Source organism: Macaca thibetana, chromosome 6 (genome assembly GCF_024542745.1).
Source record: "Macaca thibetana thibetana isolate TM-01 chromosome 6, ASM2454274v1, whole genome shotgun sequence".
Lineage (NCBI taxonomy): Eukaryota > Metazoa > Chordata > Mammalia > Primates > Cercopithecidae > Macaca > Macaca thibetana.
The window spans coordinates 19,746,593-19,765,764 of NC_065583.1; the positions used below are offsets into that span (position 1 = coordinate 19,746,593).

The 19,172-nt window shown below is 34.4% G+C and overlaps 1 protein-coding gene and 1 long non-coding RNA gene across 2 annotated transcripts in view; one reads left to right on the forward strand and one right to left on the reverse strand.

Moving 5' to 3' along the window:
• LOC126956308 (uncharacterized) overlaps window positions 1–4,724 on the forward strand; it is a 92,208-nt gene extending 87,484 nt beyond the window's left edge. The window contains exon 4 of the long non-coding RNA XR_007726297.1: window positions 4,057–4,724. This is a non-coding gene — a long non-coding RNA (uncharacterized LOC126956308). The remainder of the gene's footprint in view (window positions 1–4,056) is intronic.
• Window positions 4,725–13,897: 9,173 nt separating this feature from the next.
• GABRA1 (gamma-aminobutyric acid type A receptor subunit alpha1) overlaps window positions 13,898–19,172 on the reverse strand; it is a 54,722-nt gene continuing 49,447 nt past the window's right edge. The window contains exons 9-10 of the mRNA XM_050792929.1: window positions 17,994–18,196; window positions 13,898–16,750 (exon numbers count right to left, since the gene is read on the reverse strand). Of these exons, the coding sequence (XP_050648886.1) occupies window positions 16,439–16,750; window positions 17,994–18,196 (515 nt within the window). The 3' untranslated portion in view covers window positions 13,898–16,438. The remainder of the gene's footprint in view (window positions 16,751–17,993; window positions 18,197–19,172) is intronic.

The window sequence follows — 19,172 nt, forward strand, 5'->3', positions numbered from 1 at the left end:
TTCTTCATTTCCATCAACCCTCACCCCAAGTCTCGGGCAACCATCATTCTGTCCTCTGCTTCTCTAAGTTTGACAGTTTTCAACACCACACATAAGTAGAACAAGAAGAGCAATTTATTTCTTTTAATTTAGTCTGTCCATCCTACCACCTGCTCTAGTAAATTGGCCTTACATGAGGAAAATAGCCTACTCGTGTCTATGGATGAGTGTAATATTTATGTTCTAACAAGTGTAGTTTAAGTATAGTTTGGTTAAATGTTAAGGTTATTGTTAGAATAGCAACTTTTACTTTTGCCAGAGTGCATAAAAGAATTATAAGCCTCTGTACGACTTGAAAAGGCTGTTCAGTTTAAATAAATAATCTCGTAATATCCTGGTGGGCATTAGAGGACTGGGGCATTTGAGTAGAAACCCTTCTAAAAGATTTCAATGGGTAGAGGTAGGAATCTAGTAATATCTTAATGCCACCTGTTAGAATATATTACTTATTCAGACAACATATTTTTTAAGCCAACAAAAAAAAATTTGTGATCATTAAATCTAAGTTGGGTTACTCTTTGTGTGGGAAATATAATTATATGAAATTTATTGATGTTCATACAATAGAATGACCAGCTCAAGCTTCTTCTTCTCACTAATCCAGCGCCTACAAAAAATCCTTCACTTGTCTTGGTAACATTGACAGCAATGCATTCTTTAGATATAAACATGTGAAGAAGGAATCTTGGAAATAGCATTGGCTAGAGAATTGAGATCACACTTCGGACATCACCTTTGCCATAGACTGTGCAAATTGGGTAATTCACTTCTCTGTGAAGTAGTGACCTCATCTATGATGTGAAGTTACTTGCCTGGACGTACTTTTCAAGTTCCATAACCTGAATTTTCATTCAGAAAATAAGTGATTCTGATTCCTAGTATTTAAATGTTTACAAATGATCCATTTGGGTTCATTTTAAACCTTCATCTTTTTTCCTTTCAAGTAAACAGTACTTTTGTATTTCGGTATTTTTATTTAACACCATTCATGACCTAGTATTTTAGTAAATGCAGGGTTTTTGGATGATGATTACATTATGAAGGTGAGTAGGATGATGATGGTGCTAGTTTGGTCCAAAGATTATATTTTATCCCAGTAAGGTGCAGTTTTATAAAGAAAATAGTGCTTTTATTTCTGCTGCACCCTTGTTAAATGTTTAAACTTCTAATAAATAATACTTCCTTATGTTTTCAAACTTGTGAGAATTAATTATTTTGTTCCAAATGTGGAAGAGCTGTTGAATACCATTAAATAGATTACTAAACCATTATGTAGTACAGTGGGAAAATCTTAGAAATATACCATGTTTTATAGTCACAGACTTTAGTATTTCAAGACTCAGAGCCTCTTATTTAATAAATAAGATAATTAGTACATTTCTTAAATTCAAAGTTGTTTTATTTTTATTTATTTATTTATTTATTTATTTTGAGACGGAGTCTCACTCTGTTGCCCAGGCTGGAGTGCAGTAGCATGATCTTGGCTCACTGCAACATTCTCCACCCAGGTTCAAGCGATTCTTATGCCTCCCTCCTAAGTAGCTGGGATTACAGGTGCCTGCCACCACACCTGGCTAATTTTTGAATTTTAGTAGAGGCGGGATTTCACCATGTTGGCAAGGTTGGTCTTGAACTCCTGACCTCAAGTGATCCACCCACCTCCGCCTCCCAAAGTGCTGGGATTACAGGCATGAGCCACAACGCCAGACCCAAAGTTTTAAATCTTAATTGCTTATTGTAGGAAACTTCCTTGATACAGACATTTAGCATAAATATCTGTTGCTATTTAGGTCACTGCCACATTAAAGGAAGCTTAATGACAGATCTATTTCAAAAATTGTTGCTTAGAACACCTTTTCTTCTAGGGCTAGGAAAATCCATATATGTTCCTACATTTGTTTTTAGGGCTGTCGTATCAAATTATCACAACTTCCTGGCTTAAAACAACAGAAATTTATTTTCTCAATTTTCTGGGGGCCAATGGTCAAAAGTTAAGGTGTTGGTCAAAAGTTAAGGCTCCCTCAGTTAAGCCTCCCTCTGAAGTCTCCATGGGGAGGGCCTTGCTTGTTTCTTCCATCTTCTAGTGGCCTCAGGAATCTCCTATGGCTGTATCACTCCACTCTTCAGGGCCTTCTCCTCTGTGTGTGATGTCTCCGGTCTGTGTTATCTTTCTCTTCCTTCTGATAATGACTTTTAAGGGTTTGCCATTTAATTTAGGGCCAGATAATTCAGGATGATCTCATCTCAAAATCCTCAACTTCATTACATCTGCAAACATCCTTTTTCCAAATAAGGTCACATTGCAGGTTACAAGGTTAGAACATGGACATATATTTTGAGGGGCTACCATTCAACTCACTATAATTCTGCTCATATGTGTCCCAAAGAACCTTCTTTGGCCTATTATGCTACCTGTGTTTTCTTAAGGGGAGAGGTATTCTGAGAGACAGAATCCAAATTATAATCATATTTGTATTCCTAGTGTCTAAAACATTTCCTGACACATAAGCAATTCATGACATGTATCTATTCAATGAATTAATTTATTATAGTACCTATAGCCTGAAAGTTACATCTTGGGTTAAATCTCTCTCTCTCTTCCCCCCAACCCCACCCTGTTCCTCTCTCTGTCTGTAAAGTGTAATAGTTAAGACAGCACAGTGAAAAGTTTAATGTAAAGGAGCCAATTCACACTTTTATTTCTTGTTAGAATTTGAGAAATGTGTATTAGTATATTATAATCCTGAATCTGTCTTTAGCTGGGGGCTTATCTATTGTGACTTCTTATTTTATTTATAAAATAAAAGAATTAATCTAGATAACCTTTTCAATCCATTTAAGCTCATAAAAAATGACCTAGTTTCAATTCTGTTTCTAAGCCTGGTTTGACACTTTATATCTACATAACAATGGGCAAGTTTTATAACATTTTTAAGCCTCAGTTTTCTCATCCATAAAATGCAGATTGTCATCCCTACTTTATAGGAATATAAGAATTAAATAATATATATATATAATATGTAGCATAATTCCTGACACTAAGAAAGCAACACATTATTGTGAGCTTTTAATAGTGATTGTTATCCCTGTCATACAATAGTTTATTTTCTGATAGCAAGTTATATTTAGGATACATGGAGTTCAGAGATATAATTGTACATCAATATTTAACTTCTTTCTGGTCATTAGCTAAAATTTGTTAAGGAAATAAAGACCCCTTTTTTGGACCACATATCAAAACTTTATTTAAATTAATTTTGAAATATTTAATTGAAAAAATAGAGATTGTATAGATTTAAGTTTTGCAATGTGATGATTTGATATACTTTGTGTAATGACGCATATCAAATTAATTACCTATGCTGTTCATTAGATCCGCTGAACGTGTCCATCTTATACTTAAAGATTGTTCCCTTTGACCAACATCTCCCCATGTTCCTCACCCCCCAATCTTACCTTTATATAGTGCCTTCTTCAAGAAAATAGCTTTTGAATCAAAGTACATTCTTGATTCTTTAATGAGTATTGCCTAAGGTTTGATAAAAGAAAAACTTCATCCGAACTAAATTTAAAGGAGTTTAATTGAGAAATGAATGATCTGTGAATTGGGCAGCCCCCAGAATCACAGCAGATTCACAGAGACTCCAGCACAGTCACGTGGTGGAAGAAGATTTATAGACAAAGGGAAATGAAGTACAGAAATCAGCAGTGAGGTACAGAAACAGGTGGATTGGTTACAGGTTGACATTTGCCTTATTTGAACACAGTTTCAACACCTAACAGTCTATGAATGGTTGAACCATGGCCGTTGGGATTGCCCAAAACTCAGGTATTGTTACAGATACCTATTCCTAAATTAGATTTTCAATCTTGTCTATTAAGCTAGGTTACAGTTCATCCACAAGGACTCAAATATGGAAGAACGGAGTCCTTCTCATGCCATATTTAGCTTTCTTTAACAGTTTGAATTGGAAAACAGTTCTGGTATATTATGTTTTATTATTTCTATTTTTGCAGGGGCCATAAAGGGAATTGATGAGGACAACTGGCCTCCCAATATGTGGATTCAGTTTCCGTATGTCAATTTACCAACTCCCACTGGTAGTCTGAAGAGATATGGCTACTGGAGAACAGAAAATCACCATTATTCATAAAAAGCAATTTTAAGCGTTTATCTTTTTGTATTTGAATAGCTTTGTTAAAGAGACGTACTTAAGAATACTATGAAGAGACTCTTATTATACTCCTTACCTGGAGATAATTGTGATGCCAGAAATTCAAATTTATATTTAACAATATGGTTTTTCAACTTTGAATATTATAAACATCTAGGCAGTATTTATTGTTTGCACATTTGCCATCTGCTAAAATGAGATTATTCTAAGCATAAATTATACTCTTCATCATTCAAGATTATAAACATTTATAATAATCATACTATTCACGGACATTTCCCTGCTCTCAAATCACTAGAGCTAATAGACAAAGTAGATACAGCTACAAACAGTGGGAGCAAATGTTTCTGGCTGACCTACAAATAGCTATGCAATAATGTAGAGAGGAAAATATAGTCTCACTTATAGTGTCTGAAATTGAGTTTCCTCTTTAAAGGACAAAGTAATTTTCAAAAATATTTGAATATTATTCTGTGTAAAAAAGTCTCTGTTTTAAACGGCTTATTGAATTGTATTTCTTTATTGTGTTTGTATTCACTTTTCCATTTGTGGGTGGAATTTATTATAATTACCAATTATATACTGAATGAAACAAAAATCTCATAGATTTATTTTAATAAAACTTTAAATTCCTTGTCATTACTAATAAAATGTATATGCTTTCTCTAATAAGGCCATACTTTATTGTTTAAAACTTGTTTTTCCTCTTTGCTCAAGCACATGGATTGTTAATTTAAATTCTAAAATAAAACCAATTAATCCATAAACATGGACTGTGGGTAATGTTGATATTACGTGTAAATTTCTCAGTGGTATTTCGTGGACCCAATAGCATCAGCATTAGCTGGGGACTTATGAGGTGGCATGTGCCTGTAGTCCCAGCTACTCAGGAGGCTGAGGCAGGAGAATCGCTTGAACCTGGGAGGTGGAGGTTGGAGTGACCGAGATCGTGCCACTGCACTCCAACCTGGGCAATAGAGCGAGACTCTGTCTTAAAAAAATAATTAAAATAAAATAAAATAAAATTTGCAAATTTATGGGAACTACCCCACCCCAGGCCTATTGAAACAAAAAGTCTATAGGTACGGTTTAGCAATCTGTCTTTCAACAAGCCATTCTGGGCAACTCTAATGCATGCTAAAGTTTGAGAACCACTGGTCTGTGGCTTTCCAGGATACTCAGGTGCTATATTATCTTATTCCCTACAGGGAATATCTTTGTTCAAGTGTGGAAGTATGCACACAGTGTGTAAAGAGGTGGGTTGAATCTTTCTACAAATATTTTAAATAAGTCACCTGCCTCATATATTTTGACTAGATTATTTAGATATTTGGATCCGTACTGACCCTTACCCCTACCTCTGATTTACAGAAAAGAAATTCCTACCCTATTTTATTATGTGTTGTGTTTGGCCCATTGGTGATTTTTTTTCTCAGACTCCATTTTAATTATTTGTTGCAATCTAAAAATGGGGGCCTTATCTTAATAGTTAATCTAATTTTGCAAGATATACTATAGGATAGGAAGTATGCCTGATTCTTTTACATACATTTGGTATCAGTGATGCCTCAAAACAGTTCTTCACATTAACTATCATTATTTTTGTAGCTTTAATGAATTAAAACTTACTCAGTATAAAAGCCACCTACTTAAAATGTACAACTCAAAAATTTTCAGTAAATTAATAAAGTTGTGAAGCCATGACCACAGTGCAATTTTAACACATTTCCATTGTGCCAAAAAGATCCCTCATGCTCAATTCCAACCAGTTCCCACTGCCACCCCCAGTATCAGACATGACAATCTGCTGTCTCTACATTTCAGGACATTTAATGTAAATACAATTATATAATATGTGGTCTTTGTGTCTGGCTTCTCTCACTTATTATGTTTTTTGAAGTTTATCCATGTAGCTTGTATCAAGCTTTTGTTCCTTCTGATTTTATTGAATAACACTTTGTTTATCCATTAATTAATGTATGGACATTAGGGATATTTTCAGTTTTAGGTTCTTATGAATAATATCTCTATGAATATTTGCATGCAATTCTGTAAGAATACATATTTTAAATTTTTTTGAGTAGTAGAACTATTGCAATATATGGTAAGTTTATGTCTAACTTCATAAGAAACTGCCAAACCATTTTCCAAGGTGGCTGTACATTCTCACCAGCAATGTATACATGTTTCAATTTCTCCACATGGTCTTCAACACTTTTTATAGTCTATCATTTGATTATAGCCATTCTATGGATATGAAGTTATCACAGTGGCTTTAATTTGCATTTTACTAATGATTAATGGTAATTAACATTTCATAGGCTCATTAGTCATTTGCTTATACCTACTTAAATATTTAACCCATTTTTAGAATTGGTTGTTGATTATCTTATTATATAGTTCTATAAGTTATTTATACAGTCTGAATAAATGTTCACTATCAGACATAATTTTTACAAATATTTTCTATCAGATTGTGTTATTTTTAATTTTCCAATGTGGTCCTTAGAAGCACCAGTGTTTTTAATTTTGATGAAGTATAATTTAACAATGACCATTCTTTTATAGATTTTGATTTTAGTGTGTCCAGAAACTGTTGGCTAACCTCAAATCATGAAGATTTCCCCTCATGTTTTCTTCTGAAAAGCTTATAGTTTGGGTGCTTACATTTAGATCTATGATTTAATTTGACTTATTTTTGTATATGCTGCAAGGTGACAGTCTATTCGCTTTCTGTGTGTCTAATTCTTTTGTAGTCTTCTAGTCTTGTTTTATTATTTCTTGTGGGTTAAGTAGAATTTTTCTAGTGTACTATTTTTAATTCCTTTGATGTTTTCTTGTTTCATTGTTTTTATTTGATTTGTGTTTAATATTTTAAGTTATATCCTTTTTAAAAATTATGTTTAATAGAAATAAAATTGTATATACTTATGTACAGTATGTTGTTTTTTGAAATACGTATATATTATGGATATGTATACAACGGCTAAATTGAGCTAGTTAACATAGGTGTTACCTCACATATCATTTTTTGTGGTAAGAATATTTAAAACTCCTCTCTTAGCATTTTTTCAAGAATACAATACAGTATTAATTAACTGTTGTCACCACATTGTACAATAAATCTCTTGAATTTATTTTTTGTAACTAACTGAAATTTTATATTCACTTGGCCAACATCTCCCCAACCACACCCACCCCCCAGCTCCTGGTAACCATCATTTACCCTCTACTTTGATGCGTTCAACTTTTGTAGGTTTCACATACAAGTGAGATCATGAGGTATTCGTCTTTCTGTGCCTGGCTTACTTCATGTAACACAATGTTCTCTGGGATCATTTATGTTTTCATAAAGGAAAAAATTTCCTTTTAAGAAAAAATAAAATACTATTCTGATGTTGTATTTATGTCACATTTTCTTTATCAATTCACTTTTTGCTGTACACCTAGGTTGGTTAACATTGTCTTTTAATAAAGGATCTATTTCTTATCACCAGCTGCCATCTCCATCACCAAAGTGTCTGATAAGTGTCTAATCATCCTTCAAATCCTAGCTTGAAGCATGGTAAGGCAGACTTTATTCAACACTATCACGACAGTTGTAGGGACCACTGTCTTGGAGTCTTGCAGTGGGAGTGAGAGGCTGGGCTCAACTGTAAACATAGCATGGATCAATGAGGGTTTGCAGCCAAGAAGCTGGATGGGGTCAGAGGATGGAAATTGCTAAAAGGAAGTATTGGCAGAAAGGGGAAGTCTTGCTAAGCCAACCGGACTGGATTACTGCTGAATACAGGCCAGGGTGATCAGACGTGGGAGATGGTGGAGGTTTAGAAACCTGATAAGATATGTCAAGGATTGGAGTTCTTTAAATTTACTTAGCAGAGTTCTTTGTTAATAAACTGATTTCGCAGTGTTCTTTGTTAAACCTAGTTCTTACAAGGAAGTGCACTGATGGGCCTAGAGGAAGGCTCATGAACCTGATGACAATTTAGTCAAGCAAAGAATCTTTGTCAGCCCCCATCCTTCTTCAAGGAAAGAAGATATATTCTTACTTCCTTTGAAAAATGTAAGTCTGTGTTCTTGTTGGGTTGTCTTTTGTTTATAAAGAACCAGTTGAGTCATCTGTTGGAACTTGGTAGTAGAGTACTTTAATGGAAAGTAAAATAAAATTTAAATTTAAAAAAAAATTTAAAAATTAAAAACCTTTTGCTGAAGGAAACGGGACATCTCAGTGATAAATATCCCAATGTATTACTGAGAATAAGACTGATTTTGTGGGAAAATTAAGCAAGCTGTTCCAGTTTTTAAAATCTGGATCTGAAATCTATGTTGAAAATTCTGTTTCTGGATCTAGTTTGAGGCACTAAGGATAGCATCAATTGTGCTAAAATTGAAGCAAGAACAAACATCAAACATCAGATTTATGGAGAAGCTTGTGTGGAAGAATGGCGAAATCACTGATATGTTACAGAAATTTTATGGGGACAATATCCCAAAGAAATCAGTAGCACTCTACAAATGGATAACTATTTTTTTAATTATTATTATACTTTAAGTTCTAGGGTACATGTGCACAACGTGCAGGTTTGTTACATAGGTATACATGTGCCTTGGTGGTTTGCTGCACCCATCAATTCATCATTTACATTAGGTATTTCTCCTAATGTTATCCCTCCTCCAGCCCCCCACACCCCGACAGGCCCCAGTGTGTGATGTTCCCCGCCCTGTGCCCAAGTGTTCTCACTGTTCAGTTCCCACCTATGAGTGAGAACATGCAGTGTTTGGTTTTCTGTCCTTGTGATAGTTTGCTGAGAATGATGGTTTCCAGCTTCATCCATGTTCCTGCACAGGACATGAACTCATCCTATTTTATGGCTGCATTGTATGCCATGGTGTATATGTGCCACATTTTCGTAATCCAGTCTAACACTGATGGAACATTTGGGTTGGTTCCAAGTCTTTGCTATTGTGAATAGTGCCACAGTAAACATACATGTGCATGTGTCTTTATAGTTGCATGATTTAAAATCCTTTGGGTATATACCGAGTAATGGGATCACTGGGGAAAATGGTATTTCTGGTTCTAGATCCTTAAGGAATCACCACACTGTCTTCCACAATGGTTGAACTAATTTACACTCCCACCAACAGTGTAAAAGCATTCCTATTTCCCCACATCCTCTTCAGCATCTGTTGTTTCCTGACTTTTTAATGATCGCCATTCTATCGAGCAAGAGATGGTATCTCATCGTGGTTTTGATTTGCATTTCTCTGATAAGCATCTTTTCATGTGTCTGTTGTCTACATAAATGCAGATATAAAGATGTTCTTTGAAACCAATGCAAACAAAGACACAACATACCAGAATCTCTGGGACACATTCAAAGCCGTGTGTAGAAGGAAATTTATAGCACTAAATGCCTACAAGAGAAAGCAGGAAAGGTCTAAAATCGACACCCTAACATCACAATTAAAATAATTAGAGAGCAAGAGCAAACAAATTCAAAAGCTAACAGAAGACAAGAAATAACTAAGACCAAAGCAGAACTGAAGGAGATAGAGACACAAACACACACACACACACACACACACACACACACACACACAAAACACTTCAAAAAAAAATCAATGAATCCAGGAGCTGGTTTTTTGAAAAGATCAACGAAATTGATAGACCGCTAGCAAGACTAATAAAGAGAAAAGAGAGAAGAATCAAATCTAGAAGAAATGGATACATTCCTGGACACATAAACCCCCCCAAGACTAAACCAGGAAAAAGTCAAATCTCTGAATAGGCCAATAACAGGCTCTGAAATTGAGGCAATAATTAATAGCCTACCAACGAAAAAAAGTCCAGGATCAGATGGATTCACAGCCTAATTCGAACAGAGGTACAAAGAGGAGCTGGTACCACTCCTTCTGAAACTATTGCAATTAATAGAAAAAGAGGGACTTCTCCCTAACTCATTTTATGAGGCCAGCATAATCTTGATACCAAAGCCTGGCAGAGACACAACAGAAAAAGAAAATTTTAGGCCAATATCCCTGATGAACATAGATGCAAAAATCCTCAGTAAAATACTGGCAAATCGAATCCAGCAGCACGTCAAAAAACCTTATCCACCACGATCAAGTCGGGTTCATCCCTGGGATACAAGGTTGGTTCAATATACACAAATCAGTAAATGTAATCCATCACATAAACAGAACCAAGGACAAAAGCCACATGATTGTCTCAATAGATGCAGAAAAGGCCTGAGACAAAATTCAACAGCCTTTCGTTCTAAAAACTCTCAATAAACTAAGTATTGATGGAATGTATCTCAAAATAATAAGAGCTACTTACGACAAACCCACATCCAATGTCATACTGAATGGGCAAAAACTGGAAGCATTCCCTTTGCAAACCAGCACAAGTCAAGGATGCCCTCTCTCACTACTACTATTCAACATAGTGTTGGAAGTTCTGGCCAGGGAAATCAGGCAAGAGAAGGAAATAAAGGGTATTAAGTTAGGAAAAGAAGAAGTCAAATTGTCTCTGTTCGCAGATGACATGATTGTATATTTAGAAAATCCCATCGTCTCAGCCCAAAATCTCCTTAAGCTGATAAGCAACTTCAGCAAAGTATCAAGACACAAAATCAGTGTGCAAAAATCACAAGCATTCCTATACACCAATAACAGACAGAGGGCCCAAACATGAGTGAACTCCCATTCACAATTGCTACAAAGAGAATAAAATACCTAGGAATCCAACATACAAGGGATGTGAAGGACCTCTTCAAGGAGAACTACAAACCTCTGCTCAACAAAATAAAAGAGGACTTAAACAAATGGGAAGAATATTCCATGCTCATGGATAGGAAGAATCAATATTGTGAAAATGTCCATACTGCCCAAGGTAATTTGTAGATTCAATGCTATCCCCATCAAGCTACCAATGACTTTCTTCACAGAATTGGAAAAAAAAAACTTTAAAGTTCATATGGAACCAAAAAAGAGCCTGCATAGCCAAGATAGTCCTAAGCAAAAAGAACAAAGAACTTAAACAAATTTACAAGAAAAAAACACACAAGCCCGTCAAAAAGTGGTCAAAAGATATGAACAGACACTTCACAAATGGATCACTATTTTTAAGAAGGGCCAAGATAATGTTGAAGATGAAGCTCATAGCAGCAGACCATCTCCATCAATTTGCAAATATAAAATTTTTAATCTTGTTCATCATACTCTGAAGACAACTAACAATCAACAGCAGAACAAAGAGCCAACACCATAGACATTTCTACTGGTTCAACTTACACAACTTTACCGAAAATTAAAGTTGAGCAAAGTTTCCACTTAATAGGTACCAAAACTATTATGCGCAGATCAGTTGCAGACAAGAGCAAACCTTTCAGCGGAAATTTAAATAAATGTGACCAAGATCCTGAAGCATTTCTTCTAGAAATTGTAACAGAAGATGGAATGGACTCTACCAGTACAATCCTGAAAACAATGCTACCAAGATATCAAAGTGGTCCAATCAAAGCAAAAGTGGACTGGTCAAGGGCAAAGGTCATGACAACAGTTTTTTGCAACACTCAAAGCAATGTGTTTGTTGATTTTCTGGAAGGCCAAGGAATGATAACATCTGCTTATATGGGAGTATTTTGAAAAAGTTAGCCAAAACTTTTGCAGAAAAATGCCAAGAAAGCTTCACCAGAGAGTCCTTCTCCACCCCAACAATGCTGCTCAGGTCTCTCATCAAACTAGGGCAATTTTGCAAGAGTTTTGATCGGAAATCATTACAGTCCTGATTTGTCTCTTTCTGACATTTTTTGTTTTCTGGTCTTAACAATTATTAAAGGACACTCATTGTCTTCAACTAATGTAAAAAATACTGCATTTACATGGTTATATTCCCAGGAGCCTCAGTTATTTAGGGATGGACTGAATGGCTGGTATCACTGCTTACAGAGGTGTCTTGAATTGAAGGAGCTTGTATTGAAAAAATAAAGTTTATATTGCTAAAGCAAAACAAAAGCTAGCTGGGCTAACACTTTCATTTAAAGTCTTCCCTCATACTACTCCCTGGGTAAGTCTCCTATACTTGCACATTTTTCAGTAATTATATGTAATACAGGAAGTATTCTAATTTTAGATTCATTCTGAATCTCTATGAACTTTTGAGCTTTCCAAGATTATATTGTCATCTTCATCTCTGCAAACTCAGTATCTATCCCAGTAGCTAGAGGGATCTTAGAGGTTTCAAATGTTTAGTTTGTGGTTTAATGGCTAACGACTCACAAAATTGGCATTAGATCCAAAGTCCACTCATTCATAGTCCAGGTACAGGATGGTTTCAATTCCTCTTATACTTCAAGTTTCAACTTGAACATCATTAGTTTCTACAAATCCAGTTTGCTAGCCTTATGAAAAGTGGCGAGGCACTTCTTTTACATACTGGTTAGCATCCTCTACTTTATCATAATACTTATTTTATTATCTTTGATTGTTTTCCTTCCCCAACATAACCATTATTTTTGCAAGGAAAATGGCCATATTTACATCTACATCCCCATCATCAAGTACAGTATTTAGTCTAGGGAAAATACTCAGTAAGTGTTAGTAGAATTTAGTTAAATTAAATTAAATCAACGTTTGAAGTTAAACTATTTTGCTGAATTGTGAGTATAATATAGTCAAGTTAGATGTTTATTATTGCTGGTCATAAGAGCTGGATAGATATCAGTAAACTCCAACAGAAGGTTATAACTGGTACAATGAATTTCAAACAGATGGTCAGCAATAATGCCAAGCCCTTTCTTATTGTTATTTCTTTGATAATTATGTAGTGAGCCTTGACATGAATTTGGTTTGATAGCCAAAATAGTCATCATTCACTGCATTCTTTTTTATGAGAACCCAGAAATCAACAAATGTGATGGTTCAGTTAGTTTATGTTGACAGTTTTATTTGAATAAATCATTCTGTTGGAGGATTTTTAATTGTGAGTTTTTATAAAGTTGTGAGTCATTACAAGGGAATATGTAGGTTTTATTTGTTAAGATACAATTTATGTTGTTCTGGCAAGACCATCATCTAAAACAGAAATTTTGTCTCATGTGGTCTGTTGTGTAGAAACCAATTATGGTTTTATGCCTATCATTGAAATGATTTTTCTATTGTCTTTTTTGTGATTATAAGTATTTTTTTACCTTGATGTGACTGATTATGGAAACCTTAAGGAATTTAAGTTAAAATGAAAAGTATTAACGATGTAACAACTTTGGCTACATACTGAGAGTCACCAGGACAGCTTATAAAATGACAATGATCAGATGCAACCTCAAAACAATTAAATCAGTGTCTCAGGATAGAATGGAAAATGAATTTCCTATGCTATCAATACATATGAGCAAATTCCATGATCATTTCAGCATTTTCATTCTCTTATGTTTATATTTCATAAATTTCAAAGTGCTACCAGTAATACCAGAAACCTGGTGTTTAATTCATTTTTATATTATAAATAATTTTTCTAAATCATAGTTTAGGATCATACTATTAATATTTTTTAGTATCTTTCTAGTGGTCTAGATTCCTGTTAGCAGTTGGTACTTTTAGGTGCTTCTAATGTAAAAATGCATTAAAACAGAACAATGAAAAGTCCTTTCAAAACATGAAAAGAAAGTCAAGTATTCCATTTTATTATTGAATAATGTTAGCTTTATTATTGTAGTAGAATACAGTATGACATAAAATTAAGAGCTTTTGCTAAACTCCGTAAAGCAACACATGCATCTGCCATAAACAACCTTTGATTCATGTTAGTTTTTATTGCCACTTCACTGCACTAAAGTGCAATAAACATTCAGTGTCATCTTTTAAAAAAATTTCCTGGGAGTAAACAGGAACTGTCCCCTATAAGAGTGTATCTTTATTTTCAAGGAAGACTTAACTAGTACTACATGGTTTAGCAAAGCACTGTAGAAAAGCTACATAGAATAATTTGTTTTTGATAAACTTTGCAATCATTTATACAGTAGAATACTATCCACATATACTAACAAACTGAGAAATGATAGAAATGCAGTCATTGCATAGCAGGAAGCAGACTAATAAGAAATATTCACATCTAAGGAGCAAAATACAGACCGAAAGTTAGCCATGAGAAGTCTGGAAGGTAAAATGCTCTCAATAAACACATTAGGATAACGCCGAAAAATAACAAGATAAACAGCAACACAGAAGTTAGAGCCATAATTTATTTTATTTTCTATACACAATATCTACACATGATATTGGTGGATGAAATGTCTTTGATTCAGCCTTCATTGGCCTAGCTTGTGAAATTTAGGCAGGACCAAATCAAACAATGAAGCACATGTAAAAAGAAAAGTGTGTTTAGGAAAACACGGTGTATTTTCCTATATCATTGGATAGCAGCTTTTTGAGAAAAACATTGCTCAAAACTTGGGTTTGGATCCCAACTGTCTTATTTGGCAATAATGCTAACAGGTTTATGCTGTAGTATTCTAAGTGTGTTTAGACCGTGACTTGTGGATTCTGAACACTAAATTTAAATATCTTTTAAACTCTATCAGACAAAAGGAGACTTCAAAAATACCTTCTGCATAAATATTTATCTCTAAAACATCTGGGCAGTAATGAAACAGACTAGAATTTTTATAAGGAAGTATTAATGGACCTCTTTTATTTAAAGCCCTTACATAGTATACCTACAAATATATTGCTACAGTATAAATGAAATGTAATAATATTACTCAATAAAAGCTATTTTCTGTACATTCTTTTATGTATTTTATATTTAATGCTACATATGGTACAACACTTATTGAAATAGTTGGTGTTAGCAAATATAGCATAATATACAGTTCATTTTCTAGTTCCAACTAATGCTTTCCATTTTCTTTCTATATTACAATAGTCTAAAATAGGGAAATGTATGGCATGACTTGAACAGATAGCAACTGATCACTGTATACTAGACAACAGTTTGGAAATTATAAGTTTTGTCTACGTAAGTGGACTTCATACCCATATGTTTTAAGTTCCACGTGGTTCCTACTTGCTGTTCTGTTCTTAAATGCAGGTTCTAAATGTATTTCCATAGCATTTAACAACATTCTAACAGCTAAGAGCAGTGATTCTTACACAATATTTTAAGAACACAATTTTAAAAAAGTAAAAAATGTACAATCTCATGCTGTATATTTACATATATCTTTTATATATTCTATTTTTTGTTGGCTAGTCATAAATTTCAATCTAAAGCTTTTAATGTAGTTATATAAAAGAATACATTCAACAATTCCAGAGCTTGCAAAATATTTTTGCCCCTCTAAAAACATCTTCATAACGAGAATTAAGTGAGTATTGGGCTCATGTGCTATCTGAAAATAGGGTGAAAAAGGGAATATTTTTAAATTATTTTAGTTTAGTTTCTATTGAGTATACATGTCTGTTAAAATTATTCTTCCTTGAGTCCAGCGGTAAAAGCTCAGATGAAAGTGAAGAAACCTGTTTAAAGCATTTATCTTCATTGGACTAAATGTGCTCTACAATGAGCAACCGCACCTTTGCCTATGAAAGTTCCATGAATTTTAAAAGAGCATTTTATGACAAAATAATGCGTTAGGCATTTTTTTTTCCAAAGAGAAATAATGGGGATCTTCAGCTTTGGAAACAAAATGTTAAAGCTATACATCAGTTTAAAAAGCAAAACAAAAATATAAGCACACCATAGTGTAATAAAGACATAGATTTTTTTAAGATTTTTCTTCATGAAACATTTATAATTTATCCTTTTAAACACCTTCACATAAAAATATTTTTGACATATACAGTATCTTTTTTTTCTGAATATTTGGAAATATATATCTACAAATGACCTAGGGGTTATAGTTAAGTGTTATTTTTTTTTCTACTTTTTCTTGTATCTTGGAACCGTCTTGCCCCTCTTTTCTCTCTCATTCTGTCTCCTTCTGACATGACTTTGCTCTTTCACTTGCTCTGTCAGAATCCTGTCTCCAAGCTGCATAGTCTGCTTTGCTCCAGACTGCCAGACAGGGGTCTCTTGTTCTTAAATGAATTATGAAAATAAGGAAACTTTCAAATTCTTTAAGACAGAGGCAATAAAGCAGATGGGAATTACTGCGTTGAGAACATAAATAAATTCCCAGTGCAGAGGACTGAAGAACAGAATGTGAGTAAAAGATCTATTGATGTGGTGTGGGGGCTTTTAGCTGAGGCTCTCTGTTTAAATACGTAGCCCAGTAGACTAAGTTAAAGATTCCAAATAGCAGCGGGAAGGCTATTCTTGACAGTCGGTCAATTTTGCTGACACTGTTAAAGGTTTTCTTGGGTTCTGGTGGTTTTGTTTCGGGCTTGACCTCTTTGGGTTCTATGGTTGCACTTTTAGCAATGGTGGCTAAGCCTGGGTCACCCCTGGCCAAATTAGGGGTGTAGCTGGTTGCTGTTGGAGCATAAGTGTTGTTTTTCTTAATAAGAGGATCCTTTACTTTCTTTGGCTGTAGAAAGAAAGAGTAATGCATTTTGTTTAGTAAACAGTGAGAAGCAAAAGTATAAGTTGCTGAGCAAGGTGGCCCTAATTTTGCAACCTAAATCTGTGCCTTATTTAAGAATTTAAAAACATAATGTATGCCTGTCTTATTACAATAAATTAAAAATGTAGACAGTATTTAATAGCCTTTTGTCATCAAGAAGTGCAGCACCTTAGATTTTATCAAATATGGTCAATGTTACCACTACAGAAGATTTTCTTATCTAATGCATTTGTGTAACTATGGGATGAACACAGTTAAAACAATTTATTTACTATAGAACTTCTAAGCCCCTTTAATATGCTGTGACCAGGAAATACAGTATGTAGCAATATTCAAGAGGGCATCAACATAGAACTGAATTTTCAGGGAGTATCTTAAGAAACTAATATTCGGTAGAACCAAGTTTCAGAAAAGCTGCTGTCAAGTGACTCCTTCTAGATTATTTCTAAACATCTTAAAATCTCTTTGTCTCTGTCTTTGCTCTTCATCATAGCATCCCAAAGTTTACTTGCATTTTGACATGCTTGTTCTTCAAACCCCACAAATGGAGTTATCCTGCCAAGCTGTGACATAAAATCCATACTGTGTAATAGGTTCTAATTGAGGGAAGCAGCAGTATTCTCAACTTGAACATTTTCTACCATGAGGCATTTCTTGGTCATTTTCTGTGTGTTATGATCCCTAAAGCATATGTCTATTTTGGAAAGAGGAAATGTGCCTGCCCTTGACTTTGCGGAGAACTAGGGATGGTTCATGTGGCAAACTTAATTTAATTGAGTCATTATGGTTATACATTTATGACCAAATGATTAGGCTCAGAAAATAACCAAAAGAATATAACTTTCAAGTTACGAAATTATAATGCACTTGGTAAATTAAGGATTTGAGTAAGTTTATTTGCTCCTAATATTAGGTTTATCAAAACTGTTCTCAAATCAAGAGAAACCACAGGAAAGCATATTTGACTAGAAATGTTCGCCTAACTCTCTCTCCTTTATCTCCTCCACTTTATACATCTATTCACCTGAATGACCTCTCCCTTTAGCAATAACGCAATTATCACGGCACTTAATTGTTTATGACGTAAGAAAAAAAGAATCCTTATTATTCTGCATACTCCATCCAAGACCACAGACCCAAACATACCATTTCATAGGTTTAAAGAGACATCATAGTGATGTCCTACAGTGACTATTAAAGGATTTACCTTTTCTGGAACCACACTTTTGCCATCCCATGCATAACCTCTCTTGGTGAAATAGTTTACTGTGGCAAACTCAATCAGAGCTGAGAACACAAAGGCATAGCACACTGCAATAAACCAATCCATAGCTGTTGCATAAGCCACCTTAGGGAGGGAGTTTCTGGCACTGATGCTTAGCGTTGTCATGGTGAGCACAGTTGTCACTCCTGTAAGGGAAAAAAAAAAAACAACAACAACAACCATACGTGATGCCAGTTCATACTATGAAATTTCACCATGATAGGACAGCCTACTTGAACAAAAGGAAATCAACAGTATCATGACAGAATTTGGTTTCTAGATCATCTTATTTTGGTTTGGAATTGACAAGTCTTAATTTAACTCCGGTGTGGTCTGTGATTCATGGAATGGCAGCACTGAGGAAGATATCTTGTAGGAATAAAATTCTCTGCTATTGAGGTGCTGTTAAGAAAATAGTAAGTTCCTTTAAATTAGCACTTTGAACATGGGTGTCCTGGGTAAGGCAAGAAATAATATTCCTCACTGAACCTAGTTCTTGATCTAGAAATCACAGATCTTCACTGCCTGGGATCCACAAGCAACTTCTGGATACTCAGCTCTGTTTAATATTCTATGTGCCCCAAATATATAAAACAGGAAGCCAATAACTTTTTGATAATTTATAGATAATTGAACAATTTGAGGATAATTGCCACATTATTGACTCATGGTTTTACACTATCTTTCCTGATTCAAAAATAGCTACACTTTTAAAGAAATTCCTAAATCTGACATATATAGATAGAGACATGTGTGTCTCATATACATACACATATACACACACTCACATATATGTAATAATACAGTTTATGAAACTTGCTAGAGAATACACAGCTAAGAAGTAGCAGTACCAACATTTGAACACAATTGTTCAAATGTTACAATCTTTTTTTCTTTCTGATAAGGCTGCCTCATCTTTCCTACTCTGCAAATCCACCCCTAGTGATTAAAATGTCCTCTATTCAAATAAGTTTTCAAGTTAGCCCATTTTGATTTACTTACACAATTATATAAGTTAGTATGAGAAAGATGATACCCTCTAATGTTCACTTACCAAATACTGTCAACCTGCTATATGTAATGCACTATACTCAGTACAAAAGTATAATGCTGTCAGGTTCC